The sequence below is a fragment of the Pteronotus mesoamericanus genome, unplaced genomic scaffold (assembly GCF_021234165.1).
Source record: "Pteronotus mesoamericanus isolate MK-2021 breed Mesoamerican mustached bat unplaced genomic scaffold, CSHL_Meso_final scaffold_408, whole genome shotgun sequence".
In the NCBI taxonomy this organism is placed as follows: Eukaryota; Metazoa; Chordata; class Mammalia; order Chiroptera; family Mormoopidae; genus Pteronotus; species Pteronotus mesoamericanus.
Genome location: NW_026555315.1, coordinates 5,377,815 through 5,399,948, shown reverse-complemented (window position 1 = coordinate 5,399,948; position 22,134 = coordinate 5,377,815). Strand labels below are relative to the sequence as shown.

General features: G+C 59.3%; 1 protein-coding gene across 1 annotated transcript in view; it reads right to left on the bottom strand.

Moving 5' to 3' along the window:
• The window catches only part of TMEM132E (transmembrane protein 132E), a 106,214-nt gene that overhangs the window by 4,381 nt on the left and 79,699 nt on the right, over positions 1–22,134 (bottom strand). The window contains exons 9-13 of the mRNA XM_054593096.1: positions 6,278–7,312; positions 4,657–4,803; positions 4,220–4,412; positions 3,224–3,367; positions 611–816 (exon numbers count right to left, since the gene is read on the bottom strand). Coding sequence (XP_054449071.1) covers positions 611–816; positions 3,224–3,367; positions 4,220–4,412; positions 4,657–4,803; positions 6,278–7,312 — 1,725 coding nt within the window. The remainder of the gene's footprint in view (positions 1–610; positions 817–3,223; positions 3,368–4,219; positions 4,413–4,656; positions 4,804–6,277; positions 7,313–22,134) is intronic.

The window sequence follows — 22,134 nt, the reverse complement described above, 5'->3', positions numbered from 1 at the left end:
GATGGAACTGAGTCCAACTCTCACGTGGCTTCCTGCTTCTCTCCCTAGCCCCGCCCCTCTTTCTCTTCCCTGGGGCTTTGTGTCACTAGGAGCAATGAGTAGGTGAGTGGGGTGTGTTACATTCAGACGTGCAAGCCCCCAAAGTTGGGCATTCAGGTGTGTGAGCCTGCCTCCCAGAGAGGGGGCCTAGTGTGAGTCCCTGTGTGCCTGGCTGATGTGCCTCCAGGTGCACTGGTGTGCCCAAACAACTCCTTTCCATTTATCCTTGAAGACTTAGCTCAAGAGTCACCTCTTCCAGGAAGTCTGCCTTGACTTCTCAGAGGAAGAGGTGGTTCTCTCCTTTGCGCCGCTCAGCTCCCTGCTCCCTGCATCCACCATGCTCTGTGACATATACACGATGGCTTCCCTGGTGGGCTGAGGAAGGCGCTGGCCACACTCACCCCATATCTCACACACCCGTCCATGCCTGGCACACGGTAGCTGCTCAGTAAGAGTTTGTTGATTGCATAACCAGCCTGCAGACTGTGTCCCTCTAGGCATTTATACACACACTCGCAGACGTGCCACCCGTGCGCGTCCCACACGTCAGCCGCGTGTGCAGCGGCTGTACCTCCGGTCGGGGAGGATAGGCACCCTCCAGCCCTTCACTTGGCTGAGGCGGGTGTCCGAGAGCTCGATGTGCAGAGGCAGCTTGGGGACCCAGACTGTCATTTCCAGGGGCGCATTGAGGACGTCGTAGCGGAAGGTGACTCTGGCGTTCATGGACCCGCGCGACTCCTTCCCGCTAACAAACACGTAGTCACAGCTGCTGGAGACCTGGGGAGGGGGAGGGAGGTTGGTGGGCATGTCTTGCCCTACAGGTCATCCTGTGGGACAGTGCAAGGAACTGCAGTCTGACAAGCAGGGACAGAAGGCTGTAGGACAAAGTGCCTGTCACTTGAGGCTGAAGGGGAGGGGTCAGGCAGGAGAAGGCCCCTAATGTAAGTCTCCTGGGAGGTGTCAGCTTCCGGTGTCCCCACCTCCCTGCGGTTCTTCCAGAGATCACCTCTTAGTGGCTACTGCAGGAAGTGTGTTCTCCCTGGCAAGGAGCCAACGTGCAAATGTTTTTACAAGGGGCTGCTTCTGAGAGGCCAGACCCCACCTTGAAGGAGCCCCCAGTCTGCGGGTCCTCAGAACCGGCTCCCCTCCGCTGCATGGCTACCTGGGCTCCGGAGCAGGTGTCTGGCAGGTGGAGTCCTCACTGTACCGACGGGCAGCCTGTCCTGAGCAGGACACGGGTGCTCAGCTGAGCACGGAGGGGGTCCGGGAGGTGGGGGTGACAGGCAGGCCCATGGCTCCAGCCAGGCCCCTCTGGCCCAGCAGCCCCAGGAAAACGGGCACTGGTTAATTTCAGGCGACCGGGCTGCTCTAGCCAGGGGTGGAAGGGAGGGAAGGGGAGAGGGAAAATCAGGACCAGACAGCTCTAAGCACAGATGGGTGGATTATTGTCACCAATGGCTGCGGCTTTGGCAAATGCATGTCCACCTGGATACCAAGTTGCCTCTTAGAGGTTCCCCAGATGGGCATATGCCCACTGAACACATCTGGGTGGATACCTGTGCCCACTCACAGCAGCGTTGCTGCCGGCGCTTCAGGGCAGACGCAGATGGGCGTATGTGTCAAATGAGCCCACGTGCACACCTGCAGCGAACGCTGTGTACAAGACATTTAGGTGCGCCTGCTGGTGCCTGCCTGTGGGCGTGCATCCTCGGGCTTGGAGGCAGCCGGTGGGCTGATAGGCTGATGACCCCGTGAAGGCTCTGGTTGGGGGTGGGGGTGGGGGGAGGGTGCTGGGGCAGGGGCCCCTATGTGGAGGGAAGCCCCTGAGCCGTCCCCCCCCACCCCCCGCCCTGGTAGCTCTCCTAACCAGCTCAGAGGGGTGGGCGGGAGTGGACCAGCAGTCCTGCCAGAACTTCCCACCTCGGCAGGCAGGGCGTTCCGTCGGAAGGCTGGCAAGTTCCATTTAGAATATTGGCAAACTCCATAAAGGACTGGAGTGTATTTCATTGAGAATGGAAAGAAATCCCATTTAGAATCTTCGCCAATTCCCTTTGGTGTCTAAGCCATTACGACTTTGTTCTGGTCGCTCTGGGGCTGGCGTGGGGTGCCTGGGCGGCAGAGAAAGGTGCTGGGCTCTTGGGAGCAGGCCGCGTTTCCCCCCCTCCCAGCTGCCAGCAGTGGAGGACCCCAGTGGCCTGGGCCGGGCTGCTTCTCCCAGGAGGTGACAGGGGCATGGGATCGAGCCACCTGCGCTGGCTCACTCGGAAGGCCTGCTCCCTGGATGGGCAGATGGCTGAGCTGAGCTTCAGACTGCCCGGATGTGGAGGGACCCAGGGCAGCATGTACAGAGAGAGCACGCTCTCCAGGTGAGCCCCGTGAGCCGGAGCGAGGACACGGGCACCGCCCTCCCCTCACTCCCTTTCAAGCGGAAGGATTGACAGAACAGGGGGCAGATTCCGGTGTCTGAGCATTTGATTCGGGCACCTGCTGGAGGCTGGCAGGGCAAGCAGCTCACCCGCCCCCGGGTCCCTGGGCTGAACACGCTCCTGCGTTACTGCCCGCTCTGCTGCCTTGGGCCGCCACCCAAAGCTGGGGAAGGGGCAATTCTGGGGACCTTCCTGGGGAGGTGGCAACTGGGCCATTTGAGTCAGATCGATGCCCTGTGTGCTGGGCGGTGGAGAACCCAGGGCCTGGCGAAGGTCCTTCCTTACATAACCTTCACCCCGGCCTAACTCCCATGCTTCTGGAAACTTCCTTTCTGTGCTGGATCTGCTCCACTTGGAGCCAGCTATGAGGTTCAGGGCACACCTCTGAGGGGCCCACGCTGTGCCCCATGTTGCCTTGCCCAGGGTCTGCCACCCAGCAGGGGCGCAATAATGCCATTCCAGATAGGACGGAGTTCAAGTTCTCAGTGCTGCCTTCTCCCTGTGGTCTGCCAAACAGCCTCTTCCACGTTCCTACAGGCAGCCTTCCAGGACTGGCACGGCAGGACCCAGGGCTTTGCCTCACCTGCCTCAGGCTGAGTGAGGGGTGCCCAGGGCTCTTCTCCACCCAGGCCCCCAATTTCCAGTCTTCATGCCTCCCAAGGAAGCCTGCATGAGACGTGAATTCCCCCCTGGCTTGGGGCTCCCCCCTCAAAGGTCTGAGGACCCCTTCCCAGGGACCCCACCTCCAGGAAGCTCACCTTGATGATGTCCTCATTGTCAGATTCACATTCTACCAGGGCAGAGACATCTAGGACGAGGCCGGTCACTTCGATGGCAATGACCTTGACAGGGATGGCCACTGTCCGGCCTGTCAGGATGGCCGTGTTGATGATCTCTGTGTCCTGTGGGGAAGAGAGAAGATTGGGGCCCGACGGAGCCTAGGTGCTTGCCTTCCAGGATCCCTGCTCTCCCAGGACCCGCCAGCCAAGCCCCAGCTCCTGAGTGCCCCCGCCCCTCAGAGGCGCACCCTTCCACACAGACACCCGCACGCGTGTGCCAAGAGGCGCTCCCCCCAGCCTCATGCACCTTCTCAGGTGCTCAGCTCGCTTAGACTTCTGCAGTAGCTTTCAGGGTCTACCTTGCCCAGCTTCCAGAAAACAACCCTCCCCCAGTCTCGTCCCATCTTCTCTCAACATCTCCCACGCTTCCCGGGACTCACAGAGGAAAGCCCGACATGGCCCCCTGGCCACTCAAGGCGCTCCTGGGCTGCTCCAGTTGGCCAGTCCAGCCTCACCGCCCCGGTGCGCTCTTCCTAAATCCATTGCTCCCTCGAATGAACTACTCACATGCCCATCACGGCAGCCTGGTCTGCAGAATCCCCTGCCTAAAGCACCCTCCTCATCTTCTCTGATTGTATGAGCCCTTCCCCCACGTGACCCTCAACTACTCGACACCCCTCCAGGAGACCCTCCCCTGAGCAGCCCCTCCATGGGTGACTTCTCTCACCTCGGCCCCCTCAGCATCTGCTGTGCTACCCCAGCAGCAGGCACCGCGCGCCGGCGGCCGGCCTCCTGCGAGCGCGCACACACCTTTACACGGGCACGTCTGGGTTCAGGCGGCAGTCATACACTCGGGCACTGCTCACACGCACGCATGCACTGATCTATACCCACACTCGGCTGTGCACATTCCCGTCACTCGTGCATCTACGACACACATGTGCATCGGCTGGCCCGGCCGCCCGCCCTGCTCACCATGGCCAGGGGCAGGATGGCTTGCACATCTCGCTGGATGACCGTCAGCTCAGTGACTGCCCTCTCTAGGTCAGGCAGAGCGCCGTGGCCCCGGTAGTCGATGTGCCACATGATCCTCCGCTTGACCGACTGGCTGGTGAAGTTCTCCATCTCAAAGTCCAGCTGCAGGATCTCCAGGGGCCCCTGGTCCTCCCTGCCGCGTGGGGGAAGGAAGAGCAGAGTCAGAAAGGAAGTGCTGGGAGCAGCTCGGGAGCTCTGAAACCCCATGGGGCCCCCAGCCCCCGTCAGCAGCCTGCCCGCTGGGGCCCTCTGAGCTTCCCCCAGCCACCTGCGGTGCCCCGTGTGGACGCAGACCCCCACACTAAGCCCCAGCCCTTCCACGGCCTGGCCTGCCCTCCGGGAGCTCCCCAACCCCTCCAGGTGCCAGCTCAGCTCACCATGGGGGCAGCGGTGTGCCCTGAGCCCAGGCCACGTCCACAGTGGCTGTTGAGTGCTTTGCCCCGGTCAGCAGCTCGGAGGTCACATGCCACTGGCCACTCCGTGACTTGGTGCCCAGAAGGGTCACACCCTTCTTGGCCTTCACCCTGGGACAAAGGGGGAGGACGAAGAGGGAGAGGGTCGGCGCAGGGGCCAGTGGCCGCCCCGCTGGTCACAACCCCCAGGCTGGGGCTGGCGGTAGGAGAAGCAGGTGAGTAAGTCTCCCTGGGTCCTCGACTCAAAGCCTGAGGCTAATCCGGGAAGTCTGATATCACGTGGCCACAGCCTCCGCCCCTCGGCGGGAGCGCAGTCACTTCCGCCAGACATTTACCTAACCTCTGCGTGCACAGCGTGGCGACAAGGGACTCACTGCTGCTGCACACATCCCGTTCCATGTACAGAAAGCCCCTCAGGGTTAGAACTCCTTGCTTACGTTTAGCGGAAATGTAACAACCATGGGTTTTCCTGGGGAAAGAGGGAACAGCTGTCCTCCATCCCAGCTGCAACAGTTCTTTAGAAAGCTGGGAAAGGGAGAAGGGTTCTCTAAATTTTCCTTTCTCTGGGCCCAAAATCTCCAGTTCCTCCAATCGCTGCTTTTTGCCATAGTTTCAAGTCACTCATATCCTGGTCACTCCCCTCTGGACACTGTGCGTATATGGTGTGGTGTCCTACACTAAATACAGCACTGCAGCTGTGTTCCTTAACACTGGCTAAAGCAGAGCTGGTTATCACCTCCCTAATTATACAGGTTCTTTCTCTACTAATGTAGCCCAAGATCTCTGATGACTGACTGAACTCATTCACATCCGGGTATCGAGCATTGGATCAGGTACGATCCTTGCCGGGAGTATTTGACCTTTAAGGCAGGACACTCAGAAAAGAGGGCAATGCTTAAAAAAGTTGGAGGCTAGCGGTGATGTTTCAGGTCCTATTGCATAGTGCTTGGATGGGAGGGGTGTTTTGGTGGGGTCTTCTTATGAATCACCCAGTGTGGCCCAAACCAGGGATTCCTACTGTGAGACACCATTATATTTTGTGGGGAGGTGATACAATTTAAGGCATCTCTCAACTTGTGAACTGTATCCTCCTCAGGGTGTAAAAAGAGCTGGGACTCCTGAAAGCTCTCCTTCCAGCTCTAGGATCGGGCAATGGCCCCAAACACGCGCATGCGCCTCGACAACTTTCGGCCCCCAGCAAGGAGCTGCTCTCCGATCTCCATTTCTCCTCTTTGGCCTCAGCCTCCTCATCTGTAAAATGGGAGGGTTGAACCAGCTCACGTCTCGGGGCCCTTCCAGCCCCAGTTTGACCCTTTTGGACACGCGTGCTTGTGAAAACTGGCCTTTTTCCTCTACCACATGTCATTTCTGTGGCACACAAAGGCTGGGCAGAGATGCCTGTTGCCATTAGACAGATGAGAACACTGAGGCTCGAATAAGGGACGTGTCTTCCTAAGGTCAGCCAAGCGATAAACGGAAATGCTGGGATAAGGATGCAGGACAGGCAGGCTAGGTGAGCCCCACAGAGGGTCGGGGATGCATTTGACCTTGGAAGGGAAGGCAGACCCTGACGCACAGCCCCTACCTGAGTGTGAAATGCTCCACGCTGGGGCCGGAGGGAGAGGAGGAGTTGGGGGCCAGGTAGAGGAGGATGCTGAGCACCTCCCCTGGCTTCAGGGGCCGGTCCGGCAGGCGGATCATCAGGTTGCTGTCCAGCCTGTGCTCCTGCAGGGTCCTCCTGGGGGGCGGGCGGAACAGGCTTATGCTCCCTATGCGCAGCAGGGGGTGCTGGGTAGGGCTCTCTGCCCGGGCCCCCACTCCGGCCCCGGGGCCACGCCGGGGGCCCCCGCAGCCCCCGGATGCATCCGGGGCGTGGAGAGTGTAGTACAGCTCGGCCTGCTGGCTCTCCCCTGCCAGCTCGGGCTCCAGCCCATCTGGAGACTTGCGCCGGGCGGTGGGCGGCGCTGCCGGGGCGGGGGGCCCAAACCAGGCCAGGGGCAGCTCAGCCCGCACGAGACAGGTGGCCAGGCCGCCACTGAGGCGGCAGGAGCTCTTGACCTCCCGGGAGTCTCGGAAGGCATGCAAGCGGACACAGGGCAGCCGCTCGGTGACGCCAAAGTCGTCCCAGTCCCGGCCGGCTACATAGAACAGCACCTGGGCCACAGGCTGTGAGGCGGGCACGCGGGCACGGACGATGAAAGCTCGCACCTTCCAGTTGACTGTCAGGCGCTCGGGGATGTCCAGGGTGCTGGACGGCTGCAGGAGCTCCCGGGCCACCACCTGGCTGGTGCTGAAGGGCCCCAGGGAGACGTTGAGGACGGGCAGCTCCTTGGTCTGGAACACCACGAAGGGCTCGGAGCGCTGCAGCGAGCCATTGGCGACTGCCGGCGGCGGGGGCCGCGCCTCCCGCAGGAAGAAGGCCAGCCGCGTGTGCGACAACCGGTAGCTGATGGGCAGCACCGGGCTGGCCTGCGGCCCCGGTGGGCTGGGACTGGCTGGGTGGGAGCGGCCGGAGGCTGGGGACAGACAGAATAAAGACCCCCCAGTGGTCAGGAGCGGCTGCGCAGGGACCCGGGGACACCCCGGCCTGCCACCCTCACACGGAACCACGCGCTCCACACTGCGCGGTGCCCAGCCTGGTTCCAGGCCCTGGGGCGGCCCAGCGCCAGGCTGCCTGGGCTCTGAGCCTGGCGCCACCTGTGCAGGTACGTTAGTTCCCTCACTGCTGCGTCATCTCTTTGTCTGCAGCACGGGGGCAGTTAATTCCAGCACGAAGCATTGTGAAGCTTTAAAGAGGTTTTATCCGCCTGCATCCTCATCTGTAAAATGAGTTTTGAATTTTCTTCTGCCTCAAGGCGCCACTGTGAGGACTTACCAAGGGCGCGTGCCGAAGGCTGCTCGCGGAGCGTGGTGTCGAGGAAGCACACACTCTTACCCTCACCTCCTCACGCAGGGCTCGGCAAGCATTAGCTTAGGTGATCCTCAGATCAATCCTTTGAGCAAATGTGATTACAATCTCCATGGATTGAACCAGTCTTTTGTTTTTTGTTTTTTTATCAATAACGTCTCTTTTTTGAGAACCTGTTTTTTACATCTTACCGATAAAGGTGCAAGACGCTTCAGTAACTCACTCCTAAAGGGGCCAGTGGCAGGATTTGAACTTGGGGCCCCTTGACCCTCTGACCCAAGCCCTTTTCCGGTCCAGTGGCCGCGGATGGTGCAGGGTTCCCAGGGATCCCATGTCTCCCCCCTGCTCCCTCGTCCTCCCACACACTCCGTGTACAGGGAATGTGATGCTCAGTCTCCCAAACCCAAATGCGAGCCTCGGGCTTGACCCCTTCGTCCTCTCAGCCCCCTCCCCCAGCCTTGCAGGATCCGGCCGCCTTCTAGCAAGTCCACCTTTGCCTGAGGCCCCTGTCCTCCATCCCCAGCCCTCCCCGGTCTGGCCTCACTCCTGTTGCTATGACAATGTAACCCCATCTGAGTCTCCCCTCCCCAGCACGTCCCCTCCTAGGCATCCCTCTGCTACAAAGCAGCCAGAGCGATTTGTTTCTCCTGGACAGAAATCCAACCTTGTTGGCCCCTCGCTGCCAGCCCAGCCCCTGTTGGACCCTGTCACAGGAAGGGCCAAGATCGGAGGCTCAAGGTTGGAGAAGCAGCCTGGGTCTCCCACGGACCCCTGAGCCACATTCCTCCCCTCTGAACCAGGGGGTGATGAGAATGCTGCCTCACAGGACGTGCGCGCCATGTGTTTTGTTTTTGAGAACTGAATAAGAAAGCGCTCTGCAAACCGCAACGCCATACAAATGTAAGTATCATGAAAGGGTCTCTCCCTTCTGCTTACCAAGTAAAATCCAGACTCTGAGTGTGGCATTCGGGACCTTCTAGAAAGCAGTTCCAGGCTCCCCGGCCCCCAGGAATCCTCTTCCCAAGCCCCCGCTGCCAGCGACCCTGGGCGGCTCCTGGCGGCAGCGCTCGCGGATGCTGCCTTACCTCCCCTCCTTTGTTCATGCTGTGCCCTCTGTCAAATGCTCTCCTCTCCTACCTGCACACATCCACACCTGAATCTTCCTCCAAATCGCCTCCTCCATGAAGCCCTCTGAGATGCAACCTCAATTCCTGGATTTTTTCCTCAGAGCTTCGCCCTCTCTGAGGACCCTCTCGTCCTCCTTTGCATGGGTGTTAGTTACCTACAAGGTCTTTCAAGGAACAAACCTTCAAAAAGTCATGATTGGTCTACACCGAGTGGTGTCTATGTTCTAAGGAGGACTCTCCTAATCAGCGCAACAGTGGATGCTTGCAGTTTATGCACGTTTTCCATTTTACCGCCGTCAACTAAACCTTGACAGGTCCACCAACATTCACAGCCAATTCCTCATAAATGCAATGAACTAAAAATTCCTCTTCTTGAGGTGCTGGTGTCTGCATCTTATTTTTTAAATCTGTGATTTAATTTCCTCATTAAAAATGGAGGTGGTTGGCTCGGGGCACGACCAAAGCCCCGGGGCCCGCTGTTCTGAGAGGACTGGCACCTCGTCTCGGTGGGCCTCCCGGGCCGCCCTGAGGACCGGCAGGGGGAGCTGCTGGCCTCTGGTCCTCTGGCTGGCTGCTGCTTTAACCACCAGACCGCTCCCTCTGTCCCTAGGACTCTGTTCCCAGGCCGCCCTTCCCCGCTAGACCCTCTGTGGCCCTGCATGGTACGCCACCACTGATGGTGGGCAGAGCTGGGCAGCTGAGCCCCAGACGAGGACAGGAAGATGTCTGGAGAGACAGGAGAGCTTTCCTGGCTGGTGCCCCGCAGTTACTTCTAGAGTCTCTGAGAAGGTACCCCTGCCCCCGGGATGAGGCTGGCCCCAAGGCACCAGTGTGGCCGTCCAGGGTACTGGCCCGAGCCGGGGAACAGCAGCCAACCGGCCGCTCTGGAAGCAGCAGGAAGCAGGAAAACAGACAGAAGCTCTGGGACTCAAGTTCAAGGCTCCTCCTTTGGCGAGCCACCGCTCCCACCTCTAAAACCGAGGTGGCGACGCGAGCCGCTCACAGGGACGTTGAGAGCAGCTGAAACACCAAGGACAGAGGAGGGACACTGCGAGATGGGGCGGGATGTCCAGGGCCCAGGTGGGGAGGGGCCGCCATGCTCGTCCTGCTGCAGGTGGAGAAGGGCAGCCGCGGTCCGAGAGCCGCAGGTGCTCGCCCCCCAGGCCAGGCGGGCAGGGTGGGGATGCGGACGCCAGGACCGCGCGCCTCACTCACCAGCCCCCGGAGCCCCCAGAGGCCGCAAAGTGGCACTTAGTCAGTCCCCTTTGACCCTCTGGCTGTCCCGACCTCGGGGATGGCCATCTGGACCCCTTGGGGACAGAGAGGGGGCAGGGGCCACCAGATGGGCAGCAGACTCAGCGGCGTGGAGGGAACGATTGAAGAAACGTGTCTGCACGCAGACCTCACTTCTGCCCATAGATTTTGGTTGAGCGAATGGACCCTCTGAATGAGCTCCCCAGCACCGGCAGGGGGCCATGGGCGGATGGGGGCCTCCTGCCCGAGGCACCCGAGAGGGGCCGCGATGGCCCCTGAGGGGAGGGGCTCCTGACCCTTCCCGGCAACCCTGAACCTAAGGCGACTGAGATTCTGGAAGAGGAAGCAACTTGTGGTAAGAAAACAGCTAGCTTTCGGGAAGCGGAGCCAGGCAGGACGCTATTGGGGTATCACAATTTCAGTATTTATGTCATTGAGACAGGGAGCCCTCCCTCCTGCCGTCACCGTGAGCCATTTATCCTCTGGGGCCTTGAGCCTCCTCTGTGGTGTGGTGGGGGCAGGGGGATGTCCCTGAGACCTGAGCATGCGTCTCTGCTCTTCCCCCGACTTACTCTGGAGCCGAAAAGAGGCTTGACCTCTCTGGGACTCAGTTTCCCCAGGGAGATGGGGGAAGCCTGGTAAGCATTCGGGTGTGGCGGGGGCCGGGGGAAGGAAGGTGGGTCCGGTGGAGCCAGCAACAGATCGTTCGGTCAAGTTTTCAGGCACGGGGAATGAACGTCCGAGTGCGCTGATGCGCGCTGGCCTGCCTCTGGCGCGCACGGGGCGTGGCAGGTGCTCGGGAAGGAAAGTTGCTGGGAGGTTCTCCGAAGGAAGGCAGGTGGGAGAAGGAAGGATCAGCAGCGAGCTGAGGTCAGGCCAGGTCTGGAGGTCGGGGAGAGGGGCTTCAGCCTGTACCTGCTTCGCCTTGGACACACTCCACACAACAAGGGGTGCTCACGCACATGCACACTCATGCTCACACCTCGCCTTGCGCCCGCCCGCCCCGCAGGCCGCGCACCAGGCAGCCCACAGCAGTTCCTTGGCTTGGCTCTGCAGCCTGACCCTCCCCTCTCACCGGCTCCGCTCTCTCCCCTGCCCCCACTGCGGTCCCCACCTACTGCGCTTGCCCTCTGGCCCAGCTCGGCCTGTGGACCAGACTCAGCACTGCCTTCTTGTCGGTGGCCTTGGCTCCCCGAGAGCAGCCGTAGGATTTCCCTGTCTGCACAGCCTGGGGCCTCAGGAATCCCTGGGGTCCAGCCCTGGGATCCCCCCTTGCTGCCATCTCACTATGGAAGGGCCTCAGCGGTGCCAGGTGTGCGGCCCTTCCCAGGTGAGCTGAGCCGGGTCCTCCCCCACCACGGCCCTGGGAGGGGACACCCTGCTCTTCACAGCGTGGTAGCTAAAGATGGGGTATCGAGGCAACAGGCCCGGGCCCCTGTCCCCTTAGGTCCCCTCTTCCACCAGCTCCTGGGCCCACTTCAAGGCAATGTCCACTGAGAGGCAGCGGCCTTCATCATCCTTCCCTTGTTGTTCCAGAAAGAGACTAAGGCATGAAGACAGCCTGCACTGGCCCTCAGGAGGACATCAGACCCACTGGCACCCAAGAGGAAACTTGCACAGAGGGTGGGGTATGGGTGTCCCTTCATCTTTCCATGTCCCACCCAGACATCACCTCCTCCCTGAAGCCTTCCCTGATACCTCTCACTACCCCGCCCCCCACCATCCCACCCCGCGAGTGGTTCATTGCCCCTGCTTTGCTCTGTCCAGCTCTGGCTCCAACTGACCCGGAGCTTGGTGCTAGCGTGAGTGTGAGATGCAAACTATCAATGAGCTGTCTCATCAGTTACCTCAGTGAGTGTCCCCTGAGGGCAGGACGCGGGCCCAGGAGCCCCTTCGCCTGTGCAGAGGCCTCTCCAGCCACCTTCGGCACCAGAAGGCATGCAGCTGTTTATGCTTTGGCCTTTCCAGCTGGACTGGGGTATGGGCGGACCCCGGGTCTAGACCAGCTTTGCTTTGCACAGTATGAGGTGTGGCACACAGCAGGTGCTTAGCAAAGGTCAATTCTACCCTTTTACTGGGGGCCAGTGGCGGGTCAGAGGCCCTCCGTTTTCACCTCAGGCTGGCCCCGGGTACCCGGGAGCACAGCGAGGGCCTCTGGCCACCCCCAGACAACCTTCGCACCTTCTGCCCAGCACCAAGGCCAGCGCCCCTCCCAAATGATGGATATACCATCTGGGGGCACCTCTGGCCCGCTCCCGGCTTCTAATCAAGATCAGATGCCTCCTGCTTCTACCTCTAATTGCCCCCAAATTAAAACAAATCGCCTGCAAATCAGGAAAAAAATAAGACTGTCATTAGCTTTGATGAATTTGAGGCCGAGGGACCCAGCAGGGCACGCCGAGGGGGCTGAGCTGTGCGTGCGCGTGTGCGTGAGTGTGTAAGCACTACCCCAGACGTCAGCACTCGGGGTCCTTCAGCACTGGCTCCTGAACTCGCCCGAATGTAGGAATCAGTCCAAACAACAGCAGCCAACAGATTCGAGGGCCAGACCGCGGCTTACACAGTCGGAATTCGCAGAAGAGAGGCCTGGTGGTCTGTCTGTCCGTCAGGCACCCCGGGCCTTGTGATCGTCACAGAAGCTTGGAAAACACAAGGGCTAAGCAGGGAAGGTTGGGACGGGACACACTGAAGGGAAGGTGACTCACGTGGCATAACTTGGTGACGCTGACAGTGAATGATTGAGCACAAGGGAGCAAGAGCCATGGTGGATGCAGGTGGTGAGGACCCCGGGGGCCATGTTGTTTAGAGCCAGGGCCAGGCTATGTGTAGGGACTCCTCCCACCCCAGAGCTCCAGGCCTTCAGGAGGGGCGTGAGCCAGCAGGGGAGCCCCTGGCCCCGGAGGTCGGGGTGGAGGGAGCTGTCCCCTGAGGCTGCCAGGAAGAGGCTCTGCCGCAGAGGCAGGTGCCTGCGTTCCAGTCCGGCTTTTTCTTGGCTGGTCTGTGAACCTGACCCAGGGCAAGGATGTCACCCCTGTTCCTGAGGCCCCGTCTTCCCACTGGCACAAGGGGGATTAGCAACTGATATTCCAGTTACGGCACAGCAGGGGGGTTGAAGTGGGAAAAATATGGCTTCGGAAAGGTCTTTGTTGTTTTCTTTAATTTGTAACGGACTATGTTAGCAAGAGTTTTAAGAAATGGGGTGTTCACGTGCCCTACTGTTGGAGGGTAAATTGGGCAATCGTTCTAGAAAACAATTTCAGAAGATGTTTTAAAAGCCTTGAAACTGTTCATGCTTCTTGCCCCACTAACTCCCCCTTGGGACTCTAATAAATAGAAATTGGCCTGAAGATTTATGTAGAAAGATATTCACTGCAACGTCATGTTTATTAGTAAAAAATTAGAAATAACTTAAATGCCCAAAAGCTGGGTATGGTCAAATAAAAGCAAATCACTAAGAATGGATGCAAACAGCCATTATAGATCAAGTTTTTGAGAAAAATATTTACTCAGAACAGCAAATATTCACAAATAGTTTGAAATAAACAAAGCAGGTTGCAAAACTGGCCATATTGCATGCTACCAATTTTATATAAAAATATGTGGACTCTGGCAGGAAATATATCAAAATGCTGATGGCGGTTACCTCTGAGGGGTGAGTATTATGCGTGATTGTTATTTTTTTACTTTATGCTTTTATGTATTTTCCCGTTGTCTGCAGTGAACATGTATTGCTTATAAAATTAGAAGGAAAACAATAAATGTCATTACAAATGAAGGAAATTGTTCGAAGCTGTTTGAAGAATTAAAAAACACACAGGCACACAAGAGAATAAATTAAAAAAACAACAAAAAAAAAAAAAAGAAAGAAAGAAAGGAAGGAAGGAAGGAAGAACCCATGTGGTTTGGGAGCCACAAACACTCACATTCAGATGCTGGCGCTGACACTTAACTAGCTGCATAACCTTAGGCAAGTTACTTAACCTGTCCTCGCCTCCATTTCCACACCCATAAAACGAGGGGTAATAGAACGTAGCTCTTGGACTTGTCATGACTACGGAAGCAAATTGCTTGGCGTAATTTCTGGAACAGAGGCAGCCTGTGTTCGTTCATTAATTCATCTAACTGGTTACTTCGTCCTGAGAGAAGGCGCTGAGCTGTCCTTCTCTCATGCTTGGTGCATTGTTTAGGTTGTGGCAGGTCCTCCATCAACGTCGATTAAGTTAAATAGGACAAACACAGAGATGACCGGCACATAAGACAGAGGGTCCCGGGGATCCCAGAGGTGGCACCAAGGCTGGAAGGAGGATGAGTTGTTGGCGGGCCTGGAATCAAGCCCAGGAAGCCACTGACCTGCTGTGTGGCCTTGGGCAGGTGCTTCCCCTCTCTGGGCCTCAGTTTCCTCATCTGGGAGAAATATTTAGTCCCGCCCTGCTTGCTACGTGGGTGGCCTTGGGGTGGGCAGGGGCGATGTGTGCGGGGAGTCCTGGCAGGCTCTGGGCCACCAGGGTCAGCTGGATGCAGAAGGGGTGGCAGTGGGGCCTGGTGTCCCCCAAACCCTGCCCCGCCCCCCGCACCTACAAGGACAGGGTCTCCCAAGCCTCCCAGGCACTATAGTGTCACCGTAGAACCACGGAGCATCGGGCCTTGCACAAGGATGCTGGGCCAGGGAGCCAGCAGGGGCGGAAACCCAGCCCCAGCTCTGCTCGCCAAGCCTGGCACCCAGCACAGGCTGGTTCTGTCTTTTTCTAAGTCAGAAAGCTTTCCATATACCATGGTCCACATACACGTGTCCCCACCCAAGGCCGGAGCTGCGGGAAGCCCCCTCTTGGGGGAGCTGCCCAGCAGAAGGATGGGTACCTCCTTGAGCTCTGGGGTCTGAGACAGATGCCCACGCCCACCCAAGCTCCTCCATCCATCCTTCCTCCACCCACTACCCCGTTTCCAAAGCTGCTCCCCCAGAGCAGGGCCGTGTCTCCCCCACCGACCTGGCCCCCTTTTCCTCCGGTCTCTGTGTCCCCCCACTGAGGGCCCCTGTGAGCCTGCAGCCTGGCCTGGCCTGAGCCCCAGGGAAGGACTGCAGTGGGCTTTGGAGACGGGGGGACTAGGGACAACGGAAGGTTCCAGCAGCCCATAACCCCCCCGAGGTGGTAAATCCTGGAGAGGAAGCTTCCCAGGACTGTCCCCCCCGACCCCCACCCTTGGCTGGAACCCAGTGTTGGAAAAAGTGAGCCGGGGGAGGGGCCGCAGAAGCGAAGCTCCTCCCTCATTCTGCCCCAGTCCCCTCCCAGCAGGCCTCCTGCCTGCTTGCTGTCAGTAGCGCCGGTGATTGGCCAGGTCCTTCCTGCCGTGAGCCTGGGAGCCCCCTGTCTCTTACCTGAAGGGGGTTGGGGTCCCTTCCCCACATTTTATAGATGAAGGAACCAAGGAAAGACCCCCATCAGGCTGGCTCTGCCATTTATTAGCTATAAAATCTTGGGCAAATGACTTAGCACCCCCCGGCCGCGGTTTCCTAAATATAAACTGGGGTGTCAGCGGTCCCCCTCTCATGGGGTCCCTGTGAGCGCAGGATGCTGCAAGATCGCCTGCAAAGTGCTTCCACCAAGCCTGGCACTCAATTAAGCCCCTTTACGGGCAAGCTATTGTTGGGGTGTTATTATCCTCATCATTAAATAAATTAAATTGTCATCCTCACAGGGCCCAGAGATCCTCCGGGACTCCGGGGACGGACTGCCCGCCCCTATGTGAATGAACCCCCACCCTAATTCTCTGGCGGTTGATTTGCCTGCCACGTGGCAGGGGCCCTGTGACTTTCTTTATCCCTGGAGCCCAGCGCAGAGCCCCACGAGGGGCCCCGGGGGCCTTGTCTGCTCGCATGCACACGCATGCACACACACGCACGCACGCAGTCTGAGCCAGTCTTCCTCTTGCAGACACTGCTGACCGACCCCCTCCTGGGATGTCTATCCTCACCTGGCCACTCCTTTGGCTTCCTCCCCGTAAAGTCCTTCTCTCCTCCCGCTGCCTGCTGCTCTCATCTTTGGGAAAAAGGGAGGAATCAGAGTGACCCAGGAGGAGGCATGGGGGAGGGGGAGTCGTATTGAATGAAAGGAGCCCAGGCCGCTAACGGCGGCGGGACTAGGAATGCTTCCCCGGACTGCAGAGGAGGCCCGGGGCCCCAGAGGGTCAGGTGGCCACGGGACCCCAAAAAGCTACTGCTGGCACAGCCCCTGCGAGCTGGCCCTGGCCAGCTTGGCGGCTCCTGGGCTCCCCCAGGTCCAGGGAGGGAGCCCTGCTCGGTACATAGCGTGGCAGACCAGAGACCCTCGGGGACCAAGTTTCTTGTTTCCGGCTCCTTGCTTGTCCCCGGGCACCTCCTTGCTAGCCTGGCCGCCGGAGGGAAGCCATCCCGAGGGGCAGTGGGGGACAGGTTTCCTGATTTGGAGAGACTGGGGGGCCAGGGTTGCCCCTTCCCCTGCAGCTCCTGCTCTCATGGGAAACTGAGCAACGCGGGGCGCTGGGGTGCAGAGCCTCTGGGACCAGGACGGAGCGGAAGGGTGAGAAGGGGGAGCCCAGGGGAGGCGGTGGAGTCTGTCTGGGGACAGGGAACTCAAGAGGTACAACCCAGGATGGCGCCTCTGAGCCAGAGGTGCTGCTGGGCTGTAGGGGCCCGGGGCACAGAGGCAGGGTTTGGGGGGCTGCGGGGGACGGAGGGGGGGAAGCCCTGGAGAGGAGCCCCGTCCCCTACAAGCACACAGTGAGCCCTGCCTCCTTCCGGCCCTGCTCCGGGATCCTGCCCTTGTGAGTTGTGAGCATGTGTCTGTCTGTTGTTCTGTCTGCATCTGTGGTCACAGGCCCAGGACCAGAAGCTCAAACAGGCTTGGGGTGACAAGGAGGCCTTGTATTGTCGGCCGAGCATCCCTCATCCCTGGGAACAGCTCTTCCATTTATTTCTGAAAATCGGAAAGGGGTCTCCTCCTCACCCTTGCCCCTTGCAACAGCCCCTTGGCCCCAGACCGCGGTCTGCCCGCCTGTCACGGGCCTCATGTCGGGCTCCTTTTGTGATGGGAAGGGCCGGATGGGGCCTCAGGGACAGAGGAAGAGGGGTCAGGGGCTTCTGTCACTAGGTCTGGAGTCTGCCAGCGGCTGCAGGACTGGGAACAAAAGGATGTTGTGGGAATAGCCCCCTGTTCCAACTCAGGCCAGGGGAGGCAGAGGGCTCCGGCTCCAGCCAGCCCTAGGGGAGCCCCCACCTTGACCTCCAAGACACACTAACTTCCTGTGGGGCCTGGTTTCTTGGGTTTCGGGAAGAGGGTAAGTGAACCGGGGAATGCGGCAGTGAGGCCACACCGAGGCACTCGTGGGTAGGGCCATTTGGAGGCAAGGCCTGCTTTTGCCAGTCGGTCCTCTGCGAACCGACGCTGGGCCCTCAGGACCGCGAAGGGGTGGGGGACAGCTGCCAGAAGGGCACCTGGGGCGGAGCAGGTCTGAGGGCCGAAGGCTGGGGCCCTCCCACCAGGTCACGCTGCGTACTCAGCTGCCTCCACCCCCCGGCCCTCTGGACTGGGCTGACCTACCTGACCAGACCTCAGGGGGAGAGAGGGAGAAGGTCGAAAATCCCCATTCTCGTAGGGCGGCCGATGGGATGGAAGAAGGAAGTGAAGGCTGTGAGCAGAGGGAAGGGGCTGGGGACTAAGGGTGGGACCCAGGCCCCAGACCCAGGGGTCCCTTGCAAACCCGTGCAGCCGGGCCACGGCTCAGAGGGAGCCGCCGCAGCGGGGGAGGGGAGCGCAGGGGCGGGGGCCGCTCTCGGAGTTACACTAAATGACTAATGTGCATTATCCTAATTATAGCAGAGCAAGCTGAGCCTTCCCACTGGCACAGCCGCCTGCATCTCCTAATAAACAATTAGCCGCAAACAATGGAAAAAGAAACTGAGAGTGCGCGAGTGCGCGCGTGCACGTGCGCACTGGAGCGTGTGCTGGAGGGTAGTGGGCGGTGGCGGATTTGGAGCTGGTGTTGAGAGGGCAGGGCCCAGGGAGAGCAAGGGCACCGCGTGATCCCTCCAGCCCACCCTGCCGCGGTCCCTGGTCAAGGCTGCAGTGAACAGCAGGGTCCCGGAAGTGCAGGGTGGCCCAACGGGGCCCCAAATCCCATTCAGAGGCTGCTTACGGAGTGCAGACGCTGAGCTCAATGTGTCACAGGTCCTCACAATAGCCCCAGGCAATAACATCCCGGATGCCAAGCAAGGAGCCAAAGCAGACCTAAGAGGCGTCCCCAAGGACGTCAGGTGGGGTTTAGCCCCGCTGGCCCTCCTGAGCTCCTGGCTTGGGGCTCATCACCGGCTTGGGGGGCTGCAGCCTGGAAGTTGAGCACCAGGTATGTCAGTCCATGGAACTATGTTCATAGACCAGCACGACCTTCTCGCCAGCCCACGGTGCGTTTCTGTGAACCACCTTGGACATGTTCACAGTACTCCTGAGAGGTGAGCCTTCTCCCGAGCCCCATTATCATGGAGGCCTAGGGAGAGGGCAATACTTGTTTGAGGTCCTGGAGGTTTGGTGGCCAAGCGGGGTTTGGAACCCAGACTCCTGATCGTCGGGGCAGGAGCGGGAGCCTGCAGGGCTTGGGCCACGGAGCCAGCGCCCAGTCTAGGGGAGTTTCCTGTTGGGGAGGAGAGAGGGAAACAGCCCACGGAAGAAGGAGCAGCGCGTTCTAAGGGTTGGGTAGGGGGCCAGCTTGGGAGCAAGGGACCACCACTGGTCTCTTGCTGTGCTTTGAGCCTTGGCTACGTTTCCCTGACTCAGCTACCAGCTCTCGTGCCTTCACCAGAGTCTTCGCAGCCTCCCCGCCAAGGCCAGGCCGCAGGGAGCCCTGGGAACTGAGTGGTTGGGAAGGGAGGGCCCCATCCGGAGCCGGCTCTCAGGAGGGAAGGTGTGTGTGCGTTGAGAGTGGAGCGAACTTGGGGACGAGGGCATTGCCCCCTGCAAGGGGGGACTCGGGCCTGTAGAATGAGTTGGGTGATCAGCTTGGCTTGGCTTGCTCGGGACTGTTGCAGGCTTAATACTGAAAGTCCCTCAGGCCTGGGCAAACTGGCTCAGCTGGTCACCCTGAGAAGGAGACCAACCATTCCTTCTGTCTCTGCCCCACAGGCTGGTGACAGGGCCTAAAAGAGGGAATTGTAAAGCGTGCGTGAGGTGTGAGGCCGGGACCAGTGTTCCCTGTGGGGTGGGGGGTGGGGGACAGTAGTGGCTGCCAGCTGGGCAGAGCCTCCGGGGACCGAAAGCTCAGCCTCAGATTCAACTCACTGAGTCTTGGAGCTGCAACTTCCTCACCTACAAAAGGAGGCTAACAAAACCTACCTACACAGGCAGGGTGCTTCCCACAGACCCAGGCTCACAGGTCCCCGCTGCCTGCATCTCCCCCACCCACCGCCCCAGGCCCCCCGCCCCCATCAGCTCTGCTCTGCCTTTGGTTCTCGTGACACCGTATTGATCGACTGATCGGCAGATCTCCAGCTGGTGCTCCATGGGCATTTCTAACTCAGTGCTGGGCGGCGGAGGGGGGGGGGGCGGTCTTCAAGACTCTCTGGTCCAAACCACCCACTTTACAGGTGGCCAGACTGAGACTCAGAGAGGAGACAAACCCTGCCCGGTCTCACCGCTGCCTCCTGCCCCGTGCACCACATTCTTATTGTATGTAGCCCGGGAGGACTGCTGGAAGCCTCCCTTCCTGCTTTCCAGTCCAATATTCCCCAAAGTGTTTCTTTCTGCCCCTGCCTGCTCTAGAGTGATCTCCCACTCCCCAACCCCCGTGCCTGAGTCTGGGCAGCTCCAGCCGTGCTCTCTGCCGTCTCTGCCTTTGCACGTGCTGTTCCTTCTGCCCGCTGTGCTGTTCCCCGCACAACCACCTGAGAAGGGTTGCTTGTCCTTTGCCTTCTCCCCGGTGTCGCCCCTTTACGAAGCCTTCCTTGACCGCCCCTTGGCTGGGTTAGGCACTGACTTCTGAGCTGCCCACATCCGTCACTTCGCACTTTATTTTTTTGGCCTGAACTGCAAATGTGGGTTTGTAGGTTTGCTTTCTTCCTGACGGGGCCTCGCTGAGGGCTGGGCCTGGGCCTTCCACCATGCAGCCTGAGTACCTCGCACAACACTTGGGCTTGTAATGGACACTCGATAAAGATACTACACCAGTAAATATTTATTCAGCCCCTTCTCGGCCCAAGAACCTGCTGGGAACTGCCAGAGAGAAAGAGATAAAGAAAACAGTTTCTGCCCTTAAGGAATTTGCTGGCTAACAGAGAGACCAGACAAGCACATAAATAACCAGCGCTAATGGTAGGAAGTGCCGGGAGGCTTTGGAGGAATGGGTGTCCCAAGAAGGGCCACAAGGACGCTTGAAGGAGGGGGAGTGATTCGAGTAGTTGCGTCTTGGAGAAGGGATGGAAATTCAGCAACGGACTGCGTGGTGGGACTGAGGTGGGGCGCAGGGAGCTTTCGGGTACAGGAAACAGGGTGGCGAGTGGCCAGGATCCAAGGCAGCTCTGGACTGAGTGGCGTGTAGCAGGGAGCGCTGAGACCGGGTGGGCAGGGTGGCACCAAGGGGCAAAGGGCCTTGAATGACAGGCAAAGGTGTCTGTGGATTTTGTCGCAGTTTTCAAGCTGCATTCCTTGGAGCCCTGGGACTCTGTGGGAGGGTCCCAGGCCCAAAAAGGGATCCTGAGCAGCTTTTGTAGTCATGGGTTTTCGTGGGCCTTCGAATGAATGATAGCTCCTATGCCTTTAAAAGTTGCCCGTCATGCCACGGGCAAGGGGCCACTCCACGGGGGCTTCTTGCCTCCCTGCCCTCCTGCTGGACACACCGCCCCCCGCCCATGTGCACTCAGGAAGGCAAAATCAGGGGAGATGGATGGAGCCGCCGCTCTGAGGGGCTGATACATAGCATGAGAAGCAGTGCTATAATTAATTCCTGAGCTGATGTTATCTCAACAACCTGGCGCGTTGCCGGCCCAGCTGGGAAGGGAAAGGGCTCCCACCGGGCTCGGCTCCCAGCCTCCTGAAGTGAAGGGGCGGAGACCCCTGGCAAGTACTTCCCTGTCCCCGACCCCCACCTCACCCGACGGCCCCTTCTGCTGGCGTGGCCTGCCCTGCCTGTCCCCTGTGGCCATGCCACTCTGTTCCGGCCCGCCTTGCTCTCTTCTCACGTTCCTTCCCTTCTTCTGGCCTTCCCCAGGCGCCCACGCGGAGGACGCTGAAGGCAGAGCAGATGGGGTGGCTTCTCCTCCAGCCCACGTGCAGAGCTGAGCGCAGGACACTCCCCACACCCCCACACTCCACACCTAGAACGCGCCATCCCCACCTCTGTTCCCTGTGATTCACCCGCCATTTAAGAAGATCCGGAAATCCCGCCTCCTCTAGGAGGCCTGCCTGGGCTGCCGTGAAGGAGAGCTGGACTAGAGATTCTTCCCTCTCATGCTAAGGCATCTGAGATGACAGTGACTTGGAGTCTGAGGCCACACCGCAGAAAAAGGGAGCCGTCACTGATGAGTGATATCTGCCGTGAGTGTGTGCGTGTTGGAGGGATGGGACCACGGCCTCTAGGTCACATCTTTGCTGTTCTGACCTCTCGGTCCGAACATCAGAGGGGGTATTCAGTTAGACATTTTTGAGGTTGCCGACAGGACTCAGATTCTGGAAGAGGCTACACAAAAGCCGGCGATGCCCTCTTCGACGCTAAGGCCACCCACTCCCCTGTCTCTGCTCAAAAGACGTGCTTCAACTCCTTCGTAGTCGCAACACCCACTGCTGGGCCGCCCAGCTGAGCGCCTCTGGTCCTCGCTTCTGAGAGGAAGCCGCAAGAAGGCAGATAACAGAGTCACGTCCCCAACAGTCCGTTGCTCACTTCAGCTTGGGGACAAGTATACAGTCTGTTTCTGAAGGTCAAAATTTTCACTTCATGACTCCAAATGTGCTTAAGTCTAATTCCATCTTGGGGCACGCAATGAACAATGACAATGACAATGCTGTTCCTTGAGCTCCTCCAGGTGCCAAGGGCTGTATGTGCTCTAGCTTCCCTTCCCCCTGAGAGCCTGCGCCCATTATCCTAATATTACTCAGGAGGAGCCTGCAGCCAAGCCATGTCCCAGGTCACAGCTAA